The sequence below is a fragment of the Ochotona princeps genome, chromosome 8, assembly GCF_030435755.1.
Source record: "Ochotona princeps isolate mOchPri1 chromosome 8, mOchPri1.hap1, whole genome shotgun sequence".
NCBI lineage: Eukaryota > Metazoa > Chordata > Mammalia > Lagomorpha > Ochotonidae > Ochotona > Ochotona princeps.
Genome location: NC_080839.1, coordinates 10,263,764 through 10,279,656, shown reverse-complemented (window position 1 = coordinate 10,279,656; position 15,893 = coordinate 10,263,764). Strand labels below are relative to the sequence as shown.

Here is a 15,893-nt window from a genome sequence, read left to right as displayed (position 1 = left end):
GGGACCTGGGATGGGTGGGAGGTTGGGTAGGACTTTTCCCTTTACCTCTCCTTTTACAGGGAAAAAAATAATATTAATGTGGAAACAATGGTCTTACCCACTTTCCTGTAGCCCTTGACCCTTTGTGCCCTAATCAGCTATGTAAAGATTATCAAAATAAAGAATTAAAAAAACATTACAGAGCTGGAGAACAGATTAAGGAGTTGTGATGGGAAACCCGTGGCTATGTCTGTAAAAGGGCAACGTGATAATTCCTGTGCTGGAGACGTTCTGCGTCTTGCTTGAATCAGTTTTGGTTATGATGTCAGACTGTTTTTCAATCACCATCAGGATGAAAGTACATGCTATGCAAGATCTGCCTGACTTCTTAACCAGCATGCCAGTCTACAACTATCTTAAAATCGAAAGCTTAATTTAGAAAAAAAGTGAGTCCTCAGCTGAAGGAAACTGTTTAAGTTGCTTTGTAAGACAAGTGTTACACTGTTGGGAGAAAAGCAGCCAATAGCTGACAGCCATTTGGGGCTTGGTTAATGCCAAATCTGTGTTAACTAAACCAGTATGCCAGCATAGTTGTCTGTTCTGCTTTTCTGTTTGTTTGTTTGTTTGTTTGTTTGTTTTTAAAGATATGTGGGGAAGGTCAGGAACACTGGGCTGGAGCATGCAACATCACCCCCCAGGTATGGAGGCTACAGATTGCCCAGGAAAGGATGCCTAGTTTGGGAGTGGTTGAGGGCATGTTTGACAGGGGAGGAATGACTTCTGGGGACTTCCACAACTGGGCCACTGCACTTACAGATAGATGAGGGAGCTGAGACTAGATAGTTTAGAGGGGGAAGGACCAGGTTCTCCGGTCTGGCCAAGGAATCTCCCCATGAGGAACACCTAGCCTGGGCTAAATAGCATTGCTCACTGCACTCTGCACACAAAAAAGCTGGGGTTGGGGACATGTATGGCTGGGCTAGGCCATAGCACCCACCCACGAGTGTTGGAGCAGCAGATGGGCCATGTCAGGCTGGGCCCCAGCACCCACCAGAACATGAGAGAACCAGATCTGGAGGAGATATCGTGGGAGGATTTGTGGGCTCTCCTCTTCTGCTAGCTCTTCTACTGGTTTGTGCAGAGAGCTGAAGGTGGTGACAGGTAAGCCAAGCTGGACCTTGGAACTCCCTTGACAGGACTCAGTGCTGGAAGAAGGCTGGGCTAAGCCAAGCACGGCAATTGCCAGCACATGCAAAGGCTGGCACTGAGGGCAAAACATGCCCTACCAATGCACAAGAGACGTTGGTTGACAGCAGGTCTGGTAAGGGAACTTAAGGAACTCCTGCTAGCCTGTAGCTCTGGGAAGCACAACAGCTAGTGCTGGGAGCAAGCCAGGCCAGGAAAGGCTGCAGCACTCCTCAGCATTCATGTGGGCCGGGCCTGGGGCAGACTAGACTGCACCAGGCTGGAGCACCTGCTGGCACATGAGAGCCAGGACAGGGTATGGGCTGTGCAACACCTGCCAGTAAGAGATTAGACTGTAGGTGTGTCATACCAGGCAAGGTTGAAGCATCTGCCAGATCCAAGGCAGGGAAATGACCTGGTAGGGGAATGTTGGGACTCCTCTGCTAGGCTGCAACTCCCACTGGTGAATGCGAGAGCCAGGACTGAGAATGGACCTGGCTAGGCAAGGCTGTAGCACCTGCTGACATTCATAACTTTTATAAGAGCCAGAATGGGTGTGGGACAGGCTTGGTTTGGCTTGGCTGTGGTACTCACTGGGTCACCTAACTGCCAGGTTTGGGGGTGGACCAGGCTGGTGAGCCAGGCTGGGCTAGGCTGTAGCATCCAACGGTGAGAGCCAGAATGTGTGCAACTCAGTCAGGCTAGGCCATAGGATCCACCAGTGAGTGCTGGGACTGGAGGCTGACTATGTCATGCTGGGGTGCAGTACCCGCTGGCATGTGTAAGATCTGCGGTTGGGAGTAGGCCTGGTAGGAAAACTTGGGGAACTCCCTTGCCAGGCTGCAGCTTGCACTGGTGAATGTGACAGCCAAGGCTGGGCCAGGACAGACTAGGCTGGGCTATAGTATCCACTGGCATATCCATTGCCCTGAGTCAGGTGTGGGAGTGGGCCAGACTGGGCTAGTCCACAGCACACACTGGCATGACTGAGAGCCAGGATGGGGTACAAGCCAGGCTGGGTTGGGCTACAATACCTGCCAGTTCACATGAGGGCTGGGTGTGGACCAGGCTCGGCTGGGCTGCTGAACCCACTGATGAGAGCTGGGACTGGGGGAAGACTGGGCTGAACCAAGCTGTAGCATCAGCTGGTGAGTGCCAAGACTGAGGGAGGGCCATTTCAGACAGAGGCACAGTACCTGCTGGTATGTGTAACAGCTGAGGCTGGGAGCTGGCATGATAGGGCAACACCGCTGCTGGACTGCAGCTCCTGCTGGTTAGCATGAGAGCCAGGGCTGGGGACGGACCAAGCTGGTCAAGGAAGCAGCACTTGACAGCATATACAAGGCTGTCTGGACGCAGGGTGGGCTGAGCACAAGAGTCAGATGGGATGCTGCACAGACTGGGTTAGGCCTTAGGACATGCTGGCACACCAAAAACTGGGGCTGGGGATAGGCCTGGTGGGGGTTATTAGGAGCTGCCCTGACTAGGCTGTGGCACCCCTGGCGCATGAAGATTGGGCCTATGGCCAGCTGGGCTGGGCTAGGCTGCAACCCCATCAGTTCATATGAGTGATGGAGCTGAGGGTGGAACTCACTAAGCAGCTGCATTCATTGGTATGTGCATTGGCTGGTGTACGTGACAGACCAAACCAGACTCTGAAATGGCTGGTGCACATAAGAGTCAAGTCTGAGGTCACCCCAGGCAAGGTTTGTTAGGGGACTCCCCAACTAGATGATTGGACTCAGACTCCAGGCACAGGGAAAATCACAATATATGTGATCTGACTTTGGAGTGCATGCATCAGGATTGGGCCTCCTCAGATGCTGATGCCTGTGCAATCAACAGCATGCCAAGACGCACATGGGGACATGATAGATCATCCAGGCCAGCAGAGGATGAAAAAGCAGAACAGGTTGGACAGCTCTCCTGGCCAAGTTTTGCAACATGTTCCTGGGCCTTGTGGATGCACATTGAGGTGGATTTGGTCAACCAATAGACCTTGGAAAGATTTTTCTCAACCCTGGTGCAAAAAAGCTGATGATGTATCAGAACCATCAAAACCACTCAAGTAACACCCTTGGAACATTCTTTTCTATGTCAGGGTTTCTAATGCATCATCAAATGGCAACCCCCCAACTCCAAGTGCTGATGTAGTTTGACAGCAAGGAGAGGCCCCTTTCCTTTCCCTCCCAGTGGACAAAGGAGGAAAAAAATTAAAACATTTGTCCCATCCTCCCCATCCTTCATCGCCCAACCCTCCCTATCCTAATCAAAGACCCGCATGTGTGCGCATCCCTCTCAATTATGCAAGCAATATTCAAAATAAAATCAAACAAGTACTTCTTGTATCCGTATTATAAAGTTGAAGAAACAGAAAATAAAACAGGCTGATCCTGGTATTTTGAGACTGCAGCTAAATGAGGACATAAAAACATACACATAAATAACTAAATTCTGAGACATGAAAGGATTAATATCAGTAATATCTTGAAGTACCATGGATATACATACTATATATCTATAAACTACGAAAAGTAGAATAAACATATTTCAAGCTGTTTAAATTAGTATAAGTAATCAAGCTTTATATGCAGGTGTGTTACAGACAATTTAAAACTTTAAAAGGACTGTTGAAATATATTCTTTTTTGTCATGGGTATTATCTATTTAAGCTTTCGTATGATAATTTCTGGTATTGCAGCTATATCATTTATTATTAAAACAACATGCAGTGCTTTATTAATTTGAAAAAATCAAATAAAAATTTAAGGACATACTGTTTAATTTGGGGTTAACATTTCTTATGAGTTGCCTATATCATTAAAATGTTTTACTGAAAAAAATTACTCAAAGAAAGAACATGAGAATTTTGGGATATACCATTTCATTAAAAGATTAATCATGGATTCTTACAGAAACAAATAAGTCATGTTATTCTCAAATACAAATTCAATAGGTTTGGTGATAATTGAAATCAATATTTGATGATATTTTCGTTATACCACACACTTCCACAAAGACCCATGAGGATCTGGGTCCCATCTCCTCAGCCACTTTCTCTTATACATGCCATGTTTGTCTTTATAAATTACTTGCCATTTACTTACAAATCCACATCCATATATGTCTAAATTGTTCACTCTGAATGGGATGTCTCGTTACTTCTGAATTCACCAGTAAATCTGTGAGAACTCTTTCCTGATATTCCTAAATTAGGTCTGAATGTCTTCTAAAAAAACTTAAGTGTTTCTTAGTAATATGTATTCTATAGTTCTTTTGGCTAAAAGTAAATACAAATTGTGCCACTGAAAATGTTCACAATACAGTTATCATGAATTATTTTTTTTGGACTTACAATCTAAACTCAAGACATATGACTGGTGAAGTATCAATTAAAAAAAAACTTGTTTCTCTAAAATTATAGTAATTTTACAGGGAAAAAAAGTAATAATGCAGGAGTCTTTTTTAAAATGTGGTACATACCCCCCCAAAAAAAAGAAAAAAAATGTGGTACATACCATTTCAATTTCTTGATCTTTAGCAACCAGCTGTCGATTAAGAAGTTCTTTGCTAGAGTCAAGCTTAATACAGAGTTCCCTTGTGGAAGACAAATCTGCAAGGGCAGATACTTTTTCAAACTGAACCTTCTGAAGCTCCTCTTCCATCTTGACAACTGACTTATGTAAGGTTGAAATCTGGGACTTGTAAGATCTTTCTGCATTGAGGTGCTGCAAGGACAAGATTTTATGTATATATGTTGAAAAAGTGGGGAAAAACATAAAATGGACAACAAAATGAGGCAAATTTTTTATGAGAATTTAAAACTATAAGGCGCTTTTGATGATTTAAGTGGCAACAACACACACAAAATACTCTGGGAAAGATAGATTCCAGTTTCAAATTTATGTCTATAAAATCCATCAGTAGTGATGCAGTCAACTGGTCATTCTTTCAAAATATATTTAGGGAGAAAAAACCTTTTCCCATTTAAAAGTCTCTGGCCACATATCTAGTTGAAATACATACATATTTAGTCTATAATCCTATCTATATTTACCACAATTGTAATGATTATACAATACAAATGTGGCTGCTGTTGCTAATGAGAAAAATGTTAGCAACTGTTTCATCCACAATACCTCTTTTCCAATCTTTGATTGGTATGTTTATACAAAAAATAATATAAAAGAAAGTGATTAACTCTAGCATGTAATTAATATCTAAGAAGAAGAAAAGAACTGAACAATTATAAAGTAAGCATGCTTAGAGTCCTGGGAAATATAAGCATGTTTTTAAAACCATAATACTAGATTCAAATTACATAAATGTTTTCAAATGTTCAAGATAATTTTACTTCTTCCCTTTTCAAGTTAAATCTTTTACATATATGCACTGCTACTTACAAAGAAGCATTTATTTGCTACATTGTGAATGTAACAAATCTGAAAGACCTAAAGTTAACACACTTTACAAGTATAAAGCACTTTAAAAAATCTGTTAGAAGTTATTTGGCCATAATTCAATCCTGCCGTTCTCCTCTCTCTTCCTTCCTCAGCATTTTCACTCATGCTTCATATCAATCTTCTATCAATCCATCCATATACCTGCTTGTCCTCTCTTTCTTGTATCATATATTCGATGTTCTAGTCCCCGTGCCTAGATGTACATTTAATAATAAGCAAAATGGTCTCTGGTCTCATGAAATTTGCAGTACTGGGGAAGGATAAACAAATACTAGAAAAAGATTTTTGGAAAGAGTGTGTAACAAATGAAACTGACCTGGACTGAATGCAGAAAGTCAGGAAAGACTTTCTTGAGTAAAGAATGCCTGAAATGAGGTCTGAACAGCAGGTAGATACTAAGTGTGTTGAGGAGGGGAAAATGCTACATACAAGGACACTGTGGAAGCAGGCAGAATAACATGCTCTAACAGCTAAGAGAAGACTGGTGTGGCTGGTGCATAGAGTGTGAAGGAAAAAAATTATATCAGATGCAGCTGCAAATATATAACTACTTAAAAACAAAAGCCTAATAAGCTATGTTACAATTTCCATCTTTATTCTTTTGGGTTTTCACTGAAGATTTTTTAACAGGGAGGTGAATATAATCCTGCTTGCATTTTGAAAAGATCACTCTGGATATTTTGAATTCTAATATGACAACTGATTCAGCCAAGAGGAAAACCCTCTGGATAAAATTAGACACACTTGATCTTTTTGTTTTTCAATTTATAGTTGAGCTTGCAGGATTGAAAAAGAAATCCTCACTGCCAAAAGCACATGAAAATGAACCAAACCAGAAGCTGAGGTGAGGGATAAAAAGACCACAATAGATAATTTCAAAATTCAAGCAAGGGAAAGAAATAGTAATTTTAAGACTAAAAGAGAATTTGAACCAAGACCTCTACATAACCCAGGATACCTAATGACTACACATTGTATGAATATGGAACTAAGGGGAAAATTCACTCAATCATACAGAAAGCTTGCAAAACATTTATCTGGACCCAGTGTCCAGACAAGAGAAAAAAAAAACTGTTCTATAACTAACTGAAACTGCATGCCTAATTCTGCTGAATTTAAAGTCTGACTTTACACTATCCATCCTCAGGTCTAATTTAAGATAAAGTTTTTCCCATGCCAGAGATGAGCAAGAGCCACTTTGTAGAAGTCTTCCAGGAGGAACATTACCACACCAAGCACACATACAGTTTCAGCAGGATGGGGCTGGTGGGGTGAGTCCTACTTAAGAGCAACCTACAATTAATTGTAAGATATAATCAACCATGAGTGAAAAAACAAATCAACAGAATTATACTTTAAATTATTTTACACGGTACTTTACAAAGCATGGGGAAATATGCTTAAATGTGTTGAATTTATGTTCTGGGTATGGTTTCAGCATGTCCTTCAACGAAGAATTCAAGTACTGGAAGTGTGGACCTCAATATGGTGGTGTTGAGAGATGGTGGGTCCTTTCTTTGTTTAAGACGCGTTTATTTACTTGATGGGGCTGGCACATTGCCACTATATGCAGTGCTGGTATTCCATATGGGTACCGATTTGAGTCCCAGCTGTTTCACTTCTGATACAGCTCCCTGTTTACAGCCTAGGAAAGTAGTTAAGGATGGCTAAAGTTCTTGGGCCCCTGTACCCATGAGGGAGATCTGGAAGAAGAACTTGGCTCCTGGCTTTAGATCAGACCAGCTCTGACCACTGCACCTGTTTGGGAAATGAACCAGAGAACAGAAGATTCTCTCTCTGTCTCTCCTTCTCTCTGTAGCTCTGCCTTTCAAATAAAAAGTTGAAGTATATTTACTTGAAAGGGAGAGAGAGAGAGAGAGAGAGAGAGGTCTTTTATCTGCTGGTTCACTCCTCAAATAGCTACAACGGCCAAATCTGAGCCACTTCAAAGCCAGGAGTCATGAGCTTATTCCAGGTATGCTACATGGGTGCAGGGACCCAAGCACCTGGATCATCTTCTGCTGTTTTTCTAGGTGCATTAGCAGAGAGCTGGATTGAAGTGGAGCATACAGGCTTCAATGCCAGTCCTACTGTATGCCAGTGGGTGAAGCTCAAAGGCCTCTATACCCAGGCCACCACTTACAAACCAAGATCCCAGATCTGTCTCTGCATCAGCTGGAGACCCGCACCTTGGTGAGATGGATTTGCTTCAGTCCACATCACAGGTGGACTTTTGCAGTGGTAAGATGCAGTTATTACACTGCTTAGTGTTACTCTGAGTAGCCAATGACTGCCTCCACCACCCATTCCCAGTCCCTGGCAGATAGCATAGCAAAACTATAGCCCTTGGCAGTAGCAAAGGAAGTGAGCCTAGGATTTTGTTTTGAGGTTTACTGCCAAACTTGGAACAGTAAGATCCAGCTTCAAATATAGCCAGAGGTCCTATCCCCAGACCATTACTAATAGAGAGAACTTCTATCCTAGCCCCAGCATTGGATGAAGACCTATATCCTAGCAGGACTAACAAGTGCTTCAAGCAATATCACCCCAGCCTCATATGAGAATGGTGCATCCGTAACACAGCTGAGCGCTGTGACTGTGATGCTCAGGCATAACTCAGTTTAGTGTCAACATGAGTTGCCAAGGCCTTTGCCACCCCTCCCCAACCCTAAGCAGACAGCAAAAAAAAAAAAAAAAAAAAAAAAAAAAAAAAAAAAAAAAAAAAGGTGGGTGGCACACGGCTACTTAGAATTCAGTATCAGGCTGGTAAGGCCCAATGCTTGGGAAGACCTTAATGTTGCCATTTACAGGTGAGTGCCTAAGAAGGAAGTTATGGGCCTACTCCAGTGCAAAGCTGGAGACCCATGACCTTAGCAGATTAGGTTTATTTCCCAATCAGCATGACCTGTGTCAGGTTACAGTAGCCCCAGGTCCTAAGTTCATTTTGGTACAGGCAACCAATAGCAAAAATGAGCCTTAGCCATACCCCCTGCCATACTGGATTTGGCATGCTGTGGGCTCTGGGTAATATAATGGCACAGGTGGCCACAGGACTGTTCACTCTTTTCCTATCCCCTCAGACTACACAATGTGGAGAGAACAATTTCTGACTGGGGAAAGAAACAGTAGGTGACTGCCAAGGCACTGCATAGAAACCTGGGATTGTGCGCCTCAACAGACGATAACACAGTTGCCAGATACAAAGTCAACACATTAAAATCAGTAGCGTTTTTATGTACTCATAAAGAACTCGGTAACAAACATTGTGAGAGGAATCTGATTCATAAGAGCTACAAGAAAATAAGAATATGTTGGAATAAATTTAATCATTAATGCAAATGATTTTTTCAAAGATTTCTTTATTTTTTAGTTTTTTTTTTAGTTTTTTTTTTTTTTTTTTAAGATTTTATTGTTATTGGAAAGCCGGATATACAGAGAGGAGGAGAGACAGAGAGGAAGATCTTCCATCTGATGATTCACTCCTCAAGTGAGCCGCAACGGGCCGGTACGCGCCAATCTGATGCTGGGAACCAGGAACCTCTTCCAGGTCTCCCACGCGGGTACAGGATCCCAAAGCTTTGGGCCGTCCTCGACTGCTTTCCCAGGCCACAAGCAGAGAGCTGGATGGGAAGCAGAGCTGCTGGGATTAGAACCGGCGCCCATATGGGATCCCGGGGCTTTCAAGGCGAGGATTTTAGCCGCTAGGCCACGCCGCCGGGCCCGAGATTTCTTTATTTTTATTGTAAAGGCAGATATACAGAGAGGAGGAGAGACAGAGAAAGATGTTCTATCCATTGGTTCACTCCCCAACTGGCTGCAATGGCTGAAGCTGAGCCAATCTTAAGCCAGAAGCCAGGAGCCTCTTCCAGGTCTCCCACATGGGTGCAGGGTCCCAAGGTGTTGGGCCGTCCTCGACTGCTTTCCCAGGCCACAAGCAGGGAGTTGGATGGGAAGTGGGGCTGCCGGGATTAGGACCTGTGCCCATTTGGGTGCTGGCGCAGGCAAAGTGAGGACTTTAGCCACTAGGCTACAGCGCTGGGCCCACAAAAGGTTTTTGTAATCAAAATAACAAAACACTAATGAAGAAATTGAAGAAGACACTAAAAAGAAAAAAGATAGTTCTCCCAAGTTTATGGATTGGAGGGATTAATACTGAAATATCCATGCTATCCAAAGCAATTTACAGATTCCACATAGTCCCTATCAAAATACTAACGACATTCCTTCCAGACTAGAAAAATCCTAAAATTCATATAGAAGCAAAAAAGAAGACTGAATAATCAAAGCAATGATTTCTTAAACATTTTTATTTATTGATCTATTTGTGTTTATTTGAAAGCCATGTGTATGCTTACACACACACACACACACACACACACACACACACACACACTCAGAGAGAGATAAAGACCTTCCATTTACCAGTTCACCCCTAAGTATCAGCAACACCCACAGCAGAGCCATGCCTAAACCAGAAGCTGGGCACTTAATTCCAGTCTCTCACATGGGTGGCAGGGACCAAAGCACTTCAGTCATTGCCTGATGTCTTCAAGGGTTCATTGGCAGGAAGCCAGAGTTGGGAGTGGGGCTAGAGTTGAACTCAGGTACTCTGACAGGGAAATGGACATCCCACATAGTGTCCCTGCCTCTTCACCAAATATCTGTACCAGCCAAAGCAATTTTGAATTAAAAAAAAAAACAGGAGGCATCAAAATACTAAATTTCAAGACATACTACAGGGCTATTATAACCCAAATGCATATCGTTGACATAAATACAGATATACAGACCAATGGAATAGAATCTCAGAAATCAATCCATGCATCTATAGCCAGTTAATTTTTCTCCAAGTTGCCAAAAACATATACTGAAGAAAGGATAGTCTCTTCAATAAATCAGGTTGGGGAAAATGGGATATTTATATACAAAGACTGAGCCATAGCAGGAATTAAGTGATAAATTCTAGAGTTCCAAAGAAGAGTGGAACAACTCTTGATTCACAGTGACACATTATGCACCACATAATGAACTGGAAGAGAGGTGCTGGTAGGCTTCAAACAAAAAGAAAGGAAAACAAATTGCGAATTGCCCAATTTTATCAGTTTACTTTGCATGTATATATTTATATGTGTGTGGGTGTATGTGTTGAGATATTGTGCTGTACTCCATAAACATGTATAAGGATTACAAATTAATTAAAACAATGTTGTGGCCCAGCACTATGGCTCAGCCAGTTAAGTCACAGCCTACAATGTCAGCATCCACATTAGAGCACAGCTTGCAGTCACACCTGTCCCATTTCTGATCTAGCTCCACGTCAATATGCCTGGGAAGACAGCAGGAGATAATCCAGGCACCACTCACACTGCAGACCTGGATAGAGTTCCACGCTCTTAACTTGCCCTCTGACTCAACTCAAGCTGTTGTGGCTATTTGGAGAGCAAGTCAGCAGATGGAAGATTCCTGTTTTTCTGCCTTTCATAAGAAGTAAATATTTTACAAAATTTCTAGTTGCCTCAGTGTTATCTTACAAGTATTTTCTAAGATTTAAGATTATGTGTCAAAACTAGTATTAAGAATTTTAAATTAACTGATTTGAAAGGCAGAGAGAGTGACATGACTCTACTTGACTACCACTTGTTGCCTTCCAGAATGCACAGAAGCAGGAAGCTGGAACTGGGAGAACTAAGACTTGAATCCATATATTCCAATAGGAGATGTGCATGTCCCAAGTGGCATTTTTTTTCATATAATTAAAAAACAAAAAAAGTTACCCAGGGCTGGCATGATAGCCTAGTGGCTAAAGTCCTCACCCTTCATCTGACAGGATCCCACACGGGTGCCAGCTCCAATCCCAGCTGCTCCACCTCCCATCCAGCTCACTGCCTGTGGCCTGGGAAAGCAGTCGAGGATGGCCCAAAGCTTTGGGACCCCTCACCTGTGTGGGAGACCTGGAAGAAGCTCCTGGCTCTTGGCTTCAGCCCAGCCCAGCCCTGCCTCTGTGGCCACCTGGGGAGTGAATCAGCAGGCAGAAGATCCCCTCTGCATCTCTTGTCCTCTCCGTATATCTGACCCTTTGATAAAATTAAATAAATCTTTTTTTTTTTAAAGTGTACTCAAAGAAAGGGAAAGACAGAGGGATGTTGCCTCCACTGGTTCACTCCCCACTTGGCAATGACAAGGCTAAAGCCAGGAGCTCATCTGAGTCTTTCTCATGGGTGCCCAGGATCCAAATACCTGGGTCATCTTCTGCTGCTTTTCCCAGGCTATTACCAGGGAGCTGGATCAGAAGTGGAGCTTCTGGGACACAAAACAGCACCCATATGAAACAGCAGAGTCACAGGTAGTGGCTTTACCTTGTTCATCACAATGCCAGCCCCCACATCTTAAGTTGTATACAAATGAAACCACGGTATGCACTGCTTTGTGTGTGGATTCTGGACAGTATTTTGCTTATGAAGTTCCCACATTTTTGTATGAGGCAGATTTATTGGCTTCAGTATTGCACGATATTTCATTTTGCTCCACATTTCAGTTATATATTCTAGCACTGACAGATATTTGAGCTGCCTGTGAATTTGGGTTATTATATGAACCGAAATATAGACACTGGTATATACCTAAGAATTCTGTATTATATGCAAATGATCACCATATTTAGAGACAACTATTCAGTTCTTCAAAGTGATGTTATCAGTTCATTCCATCACCATCAGCAGATAAAAGTCCCAGCTGGTGTTGCTATCAAATACATTCCCAACACATATTCAGTCTCTAACCAACATTACAAAATCTAACATGCCCAGAACTGAACCCCAATTTCTTCTTAACAACCACCCCAGGAAAAATATTCATACTCTAGTAGTAGCCTTCCACACTTCAACCTTGTCTTCTCTTCCTCACTCCACCTCTAATCCAAGAGACGGTCTCAAGGGTTCTACTTACAGACATATCTTCACATGTCCTCACTAACTTCATGCTGCTTCAAGTCACCATCACCTATCATCTAAATTACTGCAACTCCAAACTCTCCTTGTTTTCCCATCTGAACCACCATTGTTATTCTTAGCAGAGTAGCCCTGCCCCAAATGGCATTTTAACTACTGTGCCAAAACCTACCCTTAAAACTAATTTTTTGGTCGTATTTGCCCAGTGGTATGTAAGGGTGTTCAGTGCCCAGTCTCTTTCCTTGGCTCCTGAGCTATGCATACTCTCCATCAACTGATCCTTGGTATTGATGACTGCCACTAAATGTGTGAATTCAATTAACATAGCAATGCTAAATGCCTAAATTCATCCCATGACGTTGCTCTAATGAAATTGTCTGTTTCTTTGGATAACTTAGTCCAGATCACTGACCAGACTCTATAGCAACTACAATACAAATCATTGGATCCCCTAGCTAAAGTGGTCGTGGACAACCAACTAGAATACTTTCTGGCAAGACAAGGATGGTTACGTGCAGTGACTTCCTTCTCTGATATGACTCCTACCCTTATTTCTTTTCTCCCTAGATATACTTTTCCTGTCAAATCTGTCTCTTCAGAACTCAACAGTTCCATGCCAAGATAATAGTTATACAGGGATTCCAGCCATTATTAATGACTGGTGGTGGACCTCTAGCTCCTCAAATATCTCAAAATCAGTATCAGAAGACTTTCATTTCCTGGATAGGGAGGGATAACACCCTGACACAGCATGAAGATGGTACAGAAGGGGATCTTCCTCCATCAATCTCCCATAATACAAATAAATACAAAATAAACATTCATAAATTCATATTTATATTATGTAAGCCACCAATCTGTTTCGTTCATTTTAACAAAGGGTCAATGAAGTGGTGTAGCACACTAATCCTCTGACTGTGGCACCAGCAACAGACCTTGGACTCCTGTATCCATGTGAGAGACCAGGAAGAAACTCTTGGCTCCCTAGCTATGGGCTGCCATAGCTCTAGTTATTGCAGGCATTTGGGGAGTGAACCTAATGATTCATATTCTCTCTCTCTCTCTCTCTCTCTCTCCACAATTATTTTAAGTAATATAGATAAATCTTTTTTTAAAACATGATTAAGAAATGAAAACCTTTGAGAGCATCAGGGGGACATGTGGGCAGGTGGGCAATTGGCAGAGCTGAGGTTTACTGGCACTGCTATGATACAGCTGTGATAGTAAAGTCTGTAGTATGACAACTTTGGCAAATTTGCCATTGGACAGCTCCACCTGACACACATCAGATAGCTCTGGCAAACCCACGCAACAGCCACAATCGGCCTTCCATAACAATCTTCCACGAACTAATGTGCAGCCCCTTTCTGTGTGCCAGAAACTGCAAGCTCTAACAATAGTGCAAAGAATCAGTGCCAGCTGAAAATACTCAATGTTGCTGTAGGCTGTATCCCCAAGACAACATTTCGCTCATTAGAAAGACATTATAAAAAGATTACCATACTTCCATTCCCATCATGTCCTTAATGTCATGAAAACTCTGAGATTTCCCAAAATAAGAGCACAAAATATGGGAAGTACTTAAGCCTACCCCAATCTACCCCCCTTTGAATATTCAATTAAAGCCTACCCCAGGTACTATCTCCTATACCTCCTGACAGCATAAAAAGCTGGTACTAACCTTGTTGAAGAGGTTTTTTCGGTTCGACCTCTCTCCCCTTCTCTTTCGTTAACTTGCCTGTATTTGTTTCTTGAGTATGCATTTTTTTTCTTTTGCCTAAATTTTTGCTCTCTTCTCACTGTTATCTACAATCTCCTCCTTGGATTGTTTCTTGTGATGGAGAAAAGAACCTGGACCAAGTCGACCCACAGATCACTCCCAGAACAGCACAAATTCATTTCAAAACTCAGCATAAACACATTAAAATCAAGACACTGCTGCTGGCTAAGGATAGACATATAATACAGCCACAGGATAGAAGAGAATGCAGAGGTGGGCTTCCAAAGACTCATGCAAAAACAGAATTAAAAGTACACCATTTGCCATGAGCTTTTTGAAGACCTCCTGTATATAATCATTTTATTTTTGTCAAAGAGCATTAGATAATTTACTTTTGGAAGGATAGTTTTTTAAACAAATGGTACTGGACATGTTCATATGCACATGGAAAAAAGTAAACTTTGACCCTTATACATCCAAAAATACAAATTCAAAATGTACGATGAATATAATATAAAATCTGATAACATTCCTGAAATAGCCTATATATACATCTTTATATGCAAAATTTTTTAGATACAGCATACAAGTACAGAGTATAAAACTAACAGATTTGACTTACCAAATTTAAAACTTCTCTTAGAAAGACTTCATTCAGAAAAAGGTGGGCCTGGCACGATAACCTAACAGCTAAAGTCCTCGCTTTGCACGCACCAGGATACCATATGGGTGCCGGTTCTATCTATCTCCTTTTTGTATATCTGCCTTTCCAATAAAAATAAATAAATCTTTAAAAAAAAAGAATAAAAAGTCAACCCAATAAATAGAAGAAAAAATATAAAATATATACACCTGACAAAGAAATAGTGTATTTTAAAAAATTCCTACAACTTAGAAACAAGATGACAAACATCCCAATAAAAATATGGGCAACAGATTTGAATAGATATGTCACCAAAACAGATTAGTAACCAATAAGCATGTGAAAATCTATTCAACATCATTAGTTACAAAGGACATGAAAATTAAAACAACAATATCATGAGTCTACATACCCATTAATAATGCCAAGCATTGGAGAAACTATGGAGCAACTAGAACAAACAATACCAGTAAAAGTGAAAAGTGGTAGAACAACTTCAGAAAACAATCTGCCAATTTCTAACAATATATACTTAATCCAACAGTTCAACCAGGGCTATTTGTTCAAGAAAAAGGAAAATCTTTCTGTGCACTGAGACATCAACACAGTGCTCATGGAAACTTTATCCCTAATAGTCAAAAAACTAGAAACAATTTCTTATGGACTAAATTGTGCCCTCCTCTCCCACCATTCCCAAATCAGTATGTTGAAGCCCTAAATCCAAAGTTGCTATATTTGAAGACATTTGAAGAGGTAATTAAGGTTAAATGGAGTTACAAGGGTAGGGCCTAACCTGATTTGTTTATTTATTTAAAAGAGACGGGACACCGAGCAACCACACTCATAGAGTAAGGGCCATGTGAGAACATAGGAGAAGGCAGCGATCTGTGGATCAAGACACGGGACCTCGGCAGAAATCAAACATACCAGCACTGTGATCATGAAATTTTAGGCTC

The 15,893-nt window shown here is 41.7% G+C and overlaps 1 protein-coding gene across 9 annotated transcripts in view; it reads right to left on the bottom strand.

Annotated features, from left to right (window-relative positions):
* The window catches only part of TSGA10 (testis specific 10), a 130,010-nt gene that overhangs the window by 13,840 nt on the left and 100,277 nt on the right, over nucleotides 1-15,893 (bottom strand). For all 9 annotated transcript variants that reach the window (XR_009245926.1, XR_001168404.3, XM_058667539.1 and 6 more), the window contains one exon: nucleotides 4,683-4,892. Coding sequence is in view for 7 of the 9 variants with exons in the window: in XM_058667539.1 (XP_058523522.1) it covers nucleotides 4,683-4,892 (210 nt within the window). In the remaining 2 variants the exon portion in view is untranslated. The remainder of the gene's footprint in view (nucleotides 1-4,682; nucleotides 4,893-15,893) is intronic.